The sequence below is a fragment of the Schistocerca piceifrons genome, chromosome 6 (genome assembly GCF_021461385.2).
Source record: "Schistocerca piceifrons isolate TAMUIC-IGC-003096 chromosome 6, iqSchPice1.1, whole genome shotgun sequence".
NCBI lineage: Eukaryota > Metazoa > Arthropoda > Insecta > Orthoptera > Acrididae > Schistocerca > Schistocerca piceifrons.
The window spans coordinates 396,114,973-396,126,636 of record NC_060143.1 but is presented as its reverse complement, the minus strand read 5'-3'; the positions used below and the strand labels follow the sequence as shown (position 1 = coordinate 396,126,636).

The 11,664-nt window shown below is 44.2% G+C and overlaps 1 protein-coding gene across 1 annotated transcript; it reads left to right on the top strand.

Annotated features, from left to right (window-relative positions):
- Window positions 1-2,909: 2,909 nt before the first annotated feature.
- LOC124802965 (inositol oxygenase-like) lies at window positions 2,910-10,298 on the top strand. The gene is made up of 6 exons (XM_047264056.1): window positions 2,910-2,964; window positions 5,787-5,958; window positions 6,054-6,262; window positions 7,675-7,811; window positions 7,953-8,183; window positions 10,056-10,298. The coding sequence occupies exons 1-6, from the start codon at window positions 2,944-2,946 to the stop codon at window positions 10,162-10,164; spliced, it is 879 nt and encodes a 292-aa protein (XP_047120012.1). The 5' UTR covers window positions 2,910-2,943; the 3' UTR covers window positions 10,165-10,298.
- Window positions 10,299-11,664: the final 1,366 nt, after the last annotated feature.

The window sequence follows — 11,664 nt, the reverse complement described above, 5'->3', positions numbered from 1 at the left end:
GTATTCGGAAAAGCCGTTTCAGGGGAGGATTCTAAACACTTTTAGGGATCCAAAAATGCAATTTAAAAAATTCATTTTTTGAACCAAAAGATAGTAAACCTCCCCTTAAGGAACAAAATTATAATTGCAAATACTCACTATCCACGTCGTGACTACAATCCGGGAACATACACTGACTTAATTTACACGGAATCGTTACGCCAACTTCGACAATTAACTCCTGCATTCGGTGTGAGAGTCATACAACAAGAAGCAAATAAAAATATCAAGAAATGTATATTTAAATACTACAAATTATAACGAACTTACAACGATAATTCTATATTTAAAAAATTGAAAAAGCCGTAACAACCGCATCGAGTTGGAGAGTGCTTGAATACAATCCAGACAGCAACCAACACTCGGTAAACATCAGAGATAATGGTTTCGTTGTTTACAGCCCACTGAGACGTCGCCAGCTGAAAACCGACTACAAACTGTTGTCTCTATGAAAACAATATCTCTTACAGTCAGTGGGATGTGTCGTGCTGAAGCAACTGCTACTACGCATCTGGCCGTATTTCCTTAACAAACAAGTCTTACGTATTGCTTTCGTAATGCGTGTAATCTATACATAAATTTAGTTCTTTCAGAAAGCAAAATTCTTATGTGCGTATCTTCTCAGCAGGTGAAAATTGTTCGAAATACGTGGACATTCAATAGTTTGACTGGAAATACACTCCCTTAGTGCCGTAATTATGTAGTCCTTGCCGCGTAATTATATAGCCATAATATCACACAAATTTTCGTTACAGTTTGTTTCCAAATTTTTAAACACGTGGAGCGCCTCATAGCGGTAAGATAATTATAAACGGCCCTCTGTGGTACTTACATATGAAAGATAACCTGTCCTTTAGCGTGTTTTGATTTGTGTTCGTGCGAGCGACAGTTATTTGCTAATGAACAAATGTGTAAAATAGGACAAATAAGTGCCATACTAAATTTTAGTTCTTAGCGAAATACACTCCTGGAAATTGAAATAAGAACACCGTGAATTCATTGTCCCAGGAAGGGGAAACTTTATAGACACATTCCTGGGGTCAGATACATCACATGATCACACTGACAGAACCACAGGCACATAGACACAGGCAACACAATGTCGGCACTAGTACAGTGTATATCCACCTTTCGCAGCAATGCAGGCTGCTATTCTCCCATGGAGACGATCGTAGAGATGCTGGATGTAGTCCTGTGGAACGGCTTGCCATGCCATTTCCACCTGGCGCCTCTGTTGGACCAGCGTTCGTGCTGGACGTGCAGACCGCGTGAGACGACGCTTCACCCAGTCCCAAACATGCTCAATGGGGGACAGATCCGGAGATCTTGCTGGCCAGGGTAGTTGACTTACACCTTCTAGAGCACGTTGGGTGGCACGGGATACATGCGGACGTGCATTGTCCTGTTGGAACAGCAAGTTCCCTTGCCGGTCTAGGAATGGTAGAACGATGGGTTCGATGACGCTTTGGATGTACCGTGCACTATTCAGTGTCCCCTCGACGATCACCAGTGGTGTACGGCCAGTGTAGGAGATCGCTCCCCACACCATGATGCCGGGTGTTGGCCATGTGTGCCTCGGTCGTATGCAGTCCTAATTGTGGCGCTCACCTGCACGGCGCCAAACACGCATACGACCATCATTGGCACCAAGGCAGAAGCGACTCTCATCGCTGAAGACGACACGTCTCCATTCGTCCCTCCATTCACGCCTGTCGTGACACCACTGGAGGCGGGCTGCACGATGTTGGGGCGTGAGCGGAAGACGGCCTAACGGTGTGCGGGACCGTAGCCCAGCTTCATGGAGACGGTTGCGAATGGTCCTCGCCGATACCCCAGAAGCAACAGTGTCCCTAATTTGCTGGGAAGTGGCGGTGCGGTCCCCTACGGCACTGCGTAGGATCCTACGGTCTTGGCGTGCATCCGTGCGTCGCTGCGGTCCGGTCCCAGGTCGACGGGCACGTGCACCTTCCGCCGACCACTGGCGACAACATCGATGTACTGTGGAGACCTCACGCCCCACGTGTTGAGCAATTCGGCGGTACGTCCACCCGGCCTCCCGCATGCCCACTATACGCCCTCGCTCAAAGTCCGTCAACTGCACATACGGTTCACGTCCACGCTGTCGCGGCATGCTACCAGTGTTAAAGACTGCGATGGAGCTCCGTATGCCACGGCAAACTGGCTGACACTGACGGCGGCGGTGCACAAATGCTGCGCAGCTAGCGCCATTCGACGGCCAACACCGCGGTTCCTGGTGTGTCCGCTGTGCCGTGCGTGTGATCATTGCTTGTACAGCCCTCTCGCAGTGTCCGGAGCAAGTATGGTGGGTCTGACACACCGGTGTCAATGTGTTCTTTTTTCCATTTCCAGGAGTGTATGTAAGCAAACAGTGATGACCATAAGTCATGTGACAGTTTCGCTTTCATGCTGGTGACACGCGCAGTACGCTAAGCAAACTCCATAGACATTCCTAGTCTACGCTCGGCTACAAAAGAATAGAATTACTTAATAGATCGAAACAACAAACGCAACAGAAAATTACAAAGACGTTGCTGATGCGAATCTAGCCTGACCCACAGGGGTGAGACCACACTGCCGGCCGTGATTAGTGCATCGGAGTGTCCTAGTGGACCGTCCAAGGCCATAGGAGAAAAACAGCAACGTAAGGGGGAAAAAACTACGAAAACACGTTTCGAAATAATGTACTGTGTGATTCGTGACTGTGATCGCAGGAAGCGAGAGAGCGTGGAGCCTTGGCGAACGTCACGACGCCGGCTGACGGCATCACGTGCGGACGCCGCTGTGCGGCAGATAACGGCGTCCCCTATATATTGGGCCGGCCCAGTGGCCACGACACGGCGTCGCGACGCCTCTACAGCTCGTGGCACCACACCGACCAGCACCATGGCGTCTGCCAAAGTCATGGTGAATATTGCTGCCGCCACTGCTACCGCTGTCCGCTGCCAGTTCATCAACGGGGCGTATGACGGCTTAACGTACGTGCTGGGCAGGAGTCGAATCCAGACCCTTAGCAGGCAACTCTCTTATTGACTCAACCATCCAGGACTGCTCCGTCAGGAAAAGCACAACCTACGAAAGTCGTGGGCGGAATCTGAGTGCCGACCAGCACTCAGTTATAGTCTATTAATGAAGTTTCATAGCATTGCGTTGCTTACCGACATATTCATTCTTTCTCATCTCTCTCCATCAACGTGTCCGGATCAGACTTTAAGGCTCTCTCAGTTCACTTTGCGCATTAATTTCCTTGGTTAAGTTATACAACTCCTATCTTTACATGGGAAGTGTCTGGGTCAGAGTGAAACGTCCCCTTAGAAAAATTTATGAATTACTGTGCCGATAAACCTCTTACATTATTTGCTTTTCAAACAGCTGAGCAAAACTGAACGTACTCAGACATTACTCTCTTTACTTATTCTGATCAACACTAAACTGACACACAATATTTTTAGCGCAACGCAATCTGACTTTTAATAATCCCCACAAAAGAATGGCCCTGACTAACAATAACCTACACCTTCCATGAACCACTTACCTCACAAAAATCTTCGTTACTCGAACTATTGCAATACAGCGAGCGCCACTACTGCCAGCTGAATAAAAGATTCTAACTACTGAAGGCACTAACTACTGATAGGCATAGTTATCAAATGAAAGATTTTAATAGAGAACAAACAATGTATATACCTTAATAGTGTTCAAAAGTCATAATATATACAGCAGTTCATGACATCCAGTCTTACGAATTTACTGTTTGTGATGGACACACGTCCAGATCATCCACTCTCAAAACTCCGCCATCTCTCTCCCCATATCCACCACTGCTGGCGGCTCACCTCCAACTGCGCAACGCTACGCGCTGGTAACAGCCAACTGGCCAACACTACAATAGCAAACAACAATTCAAACCAGCCACAGACCGCGCACAGCACAGCCAGTGACTTTCATACAGAGCGCTACGTGGCGTTACCAATAAAAAAACCTAAAAAGCCTACTTACAAGAGAAAACCTATGATTTGATATTTTTTCCTGATCTACTCGATGTACGTGCCCTTTCCAGTATAATCATCGTTCCCTCAGTTCTCAAAGACAGGTACTAGATACGAAATTCATCACTGGCCATATGCTCTTGAAGTCTCAAGCCAAGAGCCCACCGATTCATTTTGGTTTTCATTACAGTAAGTCGTTGCTCTGCTTCCTTTGTAGCTGGCCGATGTTCTCGTAACTCGTCGGATTCGAGAGCGGTGTATTCCCGACTTGGGTACATCCGAGATATTTTTATCACAAGGCACACCAGTCCTTGTCTGCCTTTAAACCCGTATATTGCTAACGCATTTCATGATTTCGTGAACGAGTGAGCCGGTGGTAGTGATTCTTGAGCCAATATACTTGACAATATTCGTCTCTGGCGCATCTGTGCTGTCGATCTGAATGGCGTGGTTTGTAAATCTTAAACTTTCGCGGCTGCTAATCTCAAACTTATTCAGATATTCAATGCTGTCTGTTGGCGTGGTCGGGTGAATCTTTCGGAGATTCTCGGTTTGCATTCCCATCTGCAGACTACAGTTTCAAGAGACGTTGCGGCTAACATGAGGTTTCGATTCACATCTTGCCTCATTACTGCCTCAGAAGCGAGCCATTGTGTGAATCTTACCTCCATAGATGCTTGAACCGCTGTTGGAATTGTCCATTGCAAAGGATGAAGAATTAATAGGTTTCTCAAAGACTTCCATTTGACCTAGGCACAAAAACGTGGAATATATTAATTAGAGAGTCGTATCTAGTAACACAAATGTATATTTTACAAATTAGGAGTGGGTTACTAATCATAGAAACACATTTCGCAGCCGGCACAAAATATACACCGCATTGTTGCAGTAGCTACATGCGGTATGGCCTGCTGTACATGTTCACTCTCGTCTAGCAGAGCACTGTCCTTTTATGATTTTTGACTATTTCTGTTACTGAAAAAAGTAGAGATATAGAACAAAGAAATTTACGCCTTCAGCATCTTTCGTTGCTCCTCATGTACTTTACTCAGGAGTTAAGCACGCAGAAACTATTGATAACTGCAAGGATATGTTCAAACGATCTTGATAAGAACGTTTTTCTGTAAGAAAGAGCTTAGAACTTTGTGTCGGAAAGCAAGCCTACAGTTGAAATAGGGATATTAGCTAAGACGGAGTTAAGCGAAGTACGACAGAGTGACCAGTTGACAAGACATCATGTGAGTATTATACCTGTTTTTAAACCGGTCAAAAGGCAAGTAGACACTGAAAAGTTCTGCGTGGCTAGAGGATAATGAGGCACTAGGTAGCCTATTTGTCAGACCTTAGTTAGTCGTGTACGTTAAGCGTTAGACGTCTCGTCCACAAAACCGAGCGTGTTGGTGTAGTGTTCAGCTGGTTATTTCTTGGATGCCCCTGGTCGCTTTAGGCTTATCTCCTTTCCCACGCAAGTAGAATATCCGTGTTCAGCCCTTTCATCGCTGACAGCTCGCTGAATCTTGATCTTCCTTCCTGCGTTCATGCACAGTTATTGGCAGTAGACCGATAAGCAGCGGAGTGGACGACTTTAGACCGTGACTTTTCCAAAGAACGTCCTCTCGCCTTTTCCCTAAATCTGGATAGCCTGATGGAGATTTGAACTTCTCCAGAATTGAACTGTTTTAATAATCCCGCAATGTCGTGTGCAGGTTTGTAAGTTGTAATGTAATAATCTTTTTCCAGAATCGTCCTCTGATCGATCCTTCGGAGATCCTGCGTCCGGAACCCATCCACGCAGGGAAACCGATCGCCCAGTTCAGAGACTACACCATCGACGACACAGACCCCATCAAGGAGCGAGTCCGCAAGCTCTACTACGACATGCACAAGTACCAGACCGTCGACTTTGTCAAGAGTAAGTCCGCTCTGCGCAACCAGAGTTGCTGCGAATTATTCCTGATTGCTGGTTGCCGTGCTCTTACTCTTACGAACATGTCGCCTATCTTACAGAACAGCACGCCAAGTGGCTGAAGTTCGACAAGTTCCGCGCGCCCATCATGGACACGCTGGAGAGGCTCAGCGGCATGCTGGACCAGAGTGACCCCGACGTCGACGTGCCCAACATCGTGCACGCCTTTCAGACGGCGGAGCGCATTCGCGAGGACCACCCGGACTGTGACTGGCTGCAGCTGACAGGACTGCTACATGACATGGGCAAGGTGAGCTCACACAAACACAACTAATTGTTCTTTAAGACGAGGTATTGTATCCTCGTGGTTCCTCCTGCGGATGAAGGGATTAACAGATAAATTTTGAATAAAGTAAACAGTAGTTTTATCTTGCTTTACAAAACTTAATTTTTGTAAGACACAGGATTTGGGTTGTAAGCCCATATTCCGGTACACAACTAATTCCAGAGATGGCACCCAGTTATAAACCTCAAAAGACCATACGACCTGTAAGTGAGGTCGTACGAAGATAAAGCTTTGTGAAACAAGACGAAAAACGGTTTTGTTTGTACAATATACAGTGTCACACCAAGGAACTATAGCTGAATGAATTACAATGAAAGGATCTTTTTCTTATTACTTAAATATCAATCGTAGCAGAAAGGTTCTTACGAAAACACTACTTGCAACTCTGTTATATCAGGTTTCTCTCCGAATAACCGTCAGGAGCATTTTACTGGTATTTCCGCAGATTATGCAATTTCGTTTTTGCAATGTGCAGCTGAAGTCAACCCAAACAAATACGGCTTATCAAGTTTTTCATGCGAGGTCCAGTGTCGGTGGGAAACGATGATTTGTTTCGGGTTACAAATGAAAGGAAAATTTTACGTGCTCATTCAATAGATCGGTATCAGATAAGTCAGTACGTTGTTTTATCGGTACATATTGACAGGGACAGTAAAACAATTAGAATAACCAAAACTCCAGCAGTGACAGCACTGCTCTGTATCGTGCCTACAGCTACCTCCATGCAGCAGTGCTGCTCAGTAGCTGCTGGATTACAGATTGATTATTCTTCGTGTTTTGCTGCCTCTATTAAAACGTACCAATAAAACGACTACCGAACTAGAGTAATGTCTGATGTATGGAATTTCGCCTTGAAAATAATTTCCTTTGTAATGGGAAACAAACCGATACTATCCGTCGATGCTGGGCGTCACATGGAACACATGATGAACAATTTTTGTTTTGGACCGATTCAGCTACACAATGCAAAGCCTAAATTGCAAATACCTTCCAAAACAACCAGACAAAATGTACTTGAGGACTCTTTGGCGAGTTGCCTTATATAAATAACTCTAGAATGTATGCCAGCCATTTGCATATTAATCTTAGCGTTGGAGTGAAGGAAACTCACCTCAGGGCCGAACAGAATCCTGGTCCAATAAACTTTTATTCAAGACAAAATAAAACGTAGGACATTAAGCACTGATTTTCAAAACGCAAGTAACATGAGAAGCACATTTCTTGACAACTGGATACTTTTTGGCATCATTCACACCTGCGACGACTTTGCGTCAAACATCATTCGCGCCAGTAAATAAAAATAAGGGTTATTAATACAATAACAGTGAAGTACTGATTCAGGAGACATGAATTATGAAGCAAACCTATTGTTCCAGATAATGGCGTTCTACGACGAGCCGCAGTGGGCCGTTACTGGAGACACTTTCCCTGTTGGCTGCGCTTGGGCCGACTCCATTGTCTACAGAAACACAACTTTCCACGACAACCCGGACACCTACAACCCCAAGTACAAGTAAGGAAACATTCATGCAAAAATACAGGAATTTTATGATCATTGTGATGATTATTTCCCGTAGAGAGACTAGTCACGTTTTCACGCAGTATGAAACGCTTATAGTTCGTAACAAACTTAGAAAACATTGTACTGTTACAGTACGAAGTACGGCATGTACTCCCCCAACTGCGGCCTGGACAACGTGCTGATGGCCTGGGGACACGACGAGTACGTTTACCGCCTGCTGAAGCACAACGGCTCCAAACTGCCGGAGATGGGCCACAAGATCATCCGATTCCACTCCTTCTACCCGTGGCACTCGTCTGGTGACTACATGCACCTCTGCAACGAGGCAGACATGGAAACCCTGAAATGGGTCCTAGAGTTCAAGTAAGTCTGAGGGAAAAACATTTTAATCACATTGTTGACTGCGAATTCCTTAAAATGTACTCTCCAAAATTATACATTAGATACGGTTTCTTGAATGGTATAACGCAATCATGTATTGAATTGGAAGTTAGCGGCTTACTTACGTCAAGGCTGCTACTTTCTGTGGCAAATTCAGTTTGTTTTAAAATCACGCCTCTTGCTTTCAGCCTAAATGACCTCTTCAATGCTCATCAAGTTACTTACTGAAGATGAGTTTAAATGTTCTTTTGAAGTGTAGCACTCTCAGGATGACTGCCACTACGCATCCAAACACCTTAATGATCCTCGCACTTTACAAGAAAGAATGTTTGTGTGGTGTCACCGCCAGACACCACACTTGCTAGGTGGTAGCCTTTAAATCGGCCGCGGTCCGGTAGTATACGTCGGACCCGCGTGTCGTCACTGTCAGTGATAGCAGACCGAGCGCCACCACACGGCAGGTCTAGAGAGACGTACTAACACTCGCCCCAGTTGTACAGCCGACGTTCATAGGAATGGTTCACTGACAAATACGCTCTCATTTGCCGAGACGATAGTTAGCATAGCCTTCAGCTACATTTGCTACGACCTAGCAAGGCGCCGTATTCAATTGATAATTAATATTATGAAGCATGTACCGTAACGATAGATCTTCTACAATTGTGGATTAAAGTTAAGTATTATATCAACTACGTACTTTATTTGCCATTCTTAAGATATTGTCCTGTTCCAGACCTCACGCCAGTCAGCGTGTAATTAAACGCGTGCATTTCGGCCTCCTCTAGTAAAACAGTGTTGGCTTTTCTGCCAACACTACAGTTTGAAAGGGCGAACATACGCAACTGAGGAATATATTTGTATAATAAAAAAAGACCGCTTCAGTTGCAAGCAATTTCTTATTTATTGCACCAGCGGATTCGAAGCCCAAAGCCTCAGGTGCCATTATGGAAACATTAATTTTGATGTCATGTTATTCAGGCGGGCGCTGCGGTTGCTGGTACTGTTACCATACGTTTGTTTGACGTGAGTGTGATCTTCCATGACTGATTGGCACGAGCGCCACAAATATATCTTTCCATAAATACTTCGTGGCACTGAAGATGTAGCTCGAGGCTTCGAAGCCGGTCGTGCAATAAATGAGAAATTGCTGGCATCTGAAGCGGATGTTTTGTTATGTGAATTATAACAACACATTCCGAACGTGAGCTCGTATTATGTTTTGCGGCTTGTTACGTTGGTACATGAAAATTGTTACTGTGTTTGGACGTATTGTGACGCTCCATATATCTACACAGTCCTTTAGCTTCATAAAAGGAAGGAAGATTAGGATTATAGAATCTGTCGCGCCGTTTTCAAAGGAATTAGCGTGGCATTTGCCTTATGTGATTTACGTATACCACCAAATCCTAAATCCGGATGGCAGGATGGGAGCTTGAACCGCCCACTTAACGGATGGATGGACAGTGAATTATCACTCCGTCACCATAAGAGTTGAACAATAGAGCTAATATTTTGAAAGTATTTTGACGCTCATACTCAATCATCCGTTGTTATCATTTGGATATGACCTTTTTGATCTGAAATTGGCTTCTAGTGTTACTGCAAAAAATTTTGCAGATAAAGTAATTTCCTTGGTGGAAATAGTATCTTTATGTCACAAAATAGTACACATTTTTGTTTAGAGATCTGAATCAAATTATCTGACTGCCATCTTTCACAGAATTATATTTTGGTAGGTCTTCCAGATACGAAACTCACTTCACGGGAATTATTACCTACTGTGGCAGTAGATTTACGGAGAATAATTAAAAAAATTTAGGACAGTATTTTTAAAACTGATCTTCTCCATTGCAGCAAATACGATCTCTACTCGAAGAGCGACGAGATGCCCGACATTGAGAAGCTGAAGCCGTACTACCAGAGCCTCATCGATAAGTACGTGCCTGGCATCCTCAGCTGGTAGACTACAAACACCCAGGCCTGTCACTGACCCATCATTCACCACGAAACAACTAAATTATTCTTTTGTGCGAATTGTTAAACGCACTTTCATCACTGCCTAAAAATAAATTTCATGCTGTCATAGTGACAATTGTACTCAAATAATATACTCATTACTTTTTTCAAACGTAGGAATTATGCAGCCAATCGACTGAAAAAAACTGTTTGGTACAATTGACCTAGGTATGGTAACTTACTATGTATGTTTTCTGACGAAGACATCCTTAGTATACAGCTGCTGAGAAACAGCCATTTTTAAAACTTTAGTATTTATTACTGTCACCTGCAAGGAATTTGTGCAATTAACTTTTAAGTGTAAATTTATGTGGACTATCATGCTTCATAACTCCAAGTATTTTGGGCATGGCTTCCAATTATTATGGCACATTCAAAATATGATCATGGTGCCCGAATGTATTAAACTAACGAATTTTTATTCGTCCAATGCATACACTAAATAGTTTTATTGTATGTGAAGACTGTTAATGTAACATAACGTTAAGTGTCATAATTTGTTGATTTTTTAAACAAATTAAAATGATAATAAAGTTACTATTGCTTGTTATCTACTGAGTTATTTACCTTCAACCTTTCCTTGCATTACAATTGTTGTTGTTGTGATCTTCAGTTCCGAGACTGGTTTGAGGCAGCTCTCCATGCTACTCTATCATATGCAAGGCTCTTCATCTCCAAGTATCTACTGCAACCTACATCTTTCTGAATCTGCCTAGTGTATTCATCTCTTGGCCTCACTCTACGATTTTTACCCTCCACGTTGCCCTCCATTACTAAATTGGTGATCCCTTGATGCCTCAGAACATGTCCTAGCAATTGATCCCTTCTTCTAGTCAAGTTGTGCCACAAACTCCTCTTCTCCCTAATTCTATTCAATACCTCCTCATTAATTATATGATCTACCCATCTAATCTTCGAAATCCTTCTGTAGCACCACATTTCGAAAACTTCTATTCTCTTCTTGTCTAAACTACACTCATGCTCATAAATTAAGGATAATGTTGATACATGGTGACGCAAAGCTTTCGTGGGCGGGTTGCGGTTTTAAATCAGTTTGCGGTATGACCATGCCATGCACTTGACCTGTGGTCGTCGCACGGTGGCGCTGGCAACAGTCCACACACATGCAGAGGTGTGTTGTTGCATGTCAGAGAACGGTGCTACAAGTAAGTGTGCAGACGTTTTCAGATGTGCTAATGGTGACTGCGTGTTGAAAATGGCTCAAAGAATCCATATTGATGACGTTATGAGGGGTAGAATACTAGGGCGACTGGGGGCTGGTCAAACATAGCAGGTCGTGGCACGGGCCCTCCATGGTCTCAAGATTATGGCAACAATTCCAGCAGACAGGAAACGTGTCGAGGCGCTACAGTATGGAACGTTCACAGTGTACAACACCACAAGAAGACCGATATCTCATCATCAGTGCCTGCAGATGGCCATGGAG

What these genes read in the sequence shown, in the direction of transcription:
- LOC124802965 (XM_047264056.1), top strand. Translation starts at nt 2,944, where the DNA reads ATGGCGTCTGCCAAAGTCATG. An exon ending in TGGCGTCTGCCAAAGTCATG is followed by an intron (nt 2,965 to 5,786) that starts GTGAATATTGCT and finishes ATCTTTTTCCAG; the next exon opens with AATCGTCCTCTGATCGATCC. An exon ending in ACCTACAACCCCAAGTACAA is followed by an intron (nt 7,812 to 7,952) that starts GTAAGGAAACAT and finishes GTACTGTTACAG; the next exon opens with TACGAAGTACGGCATGTACT.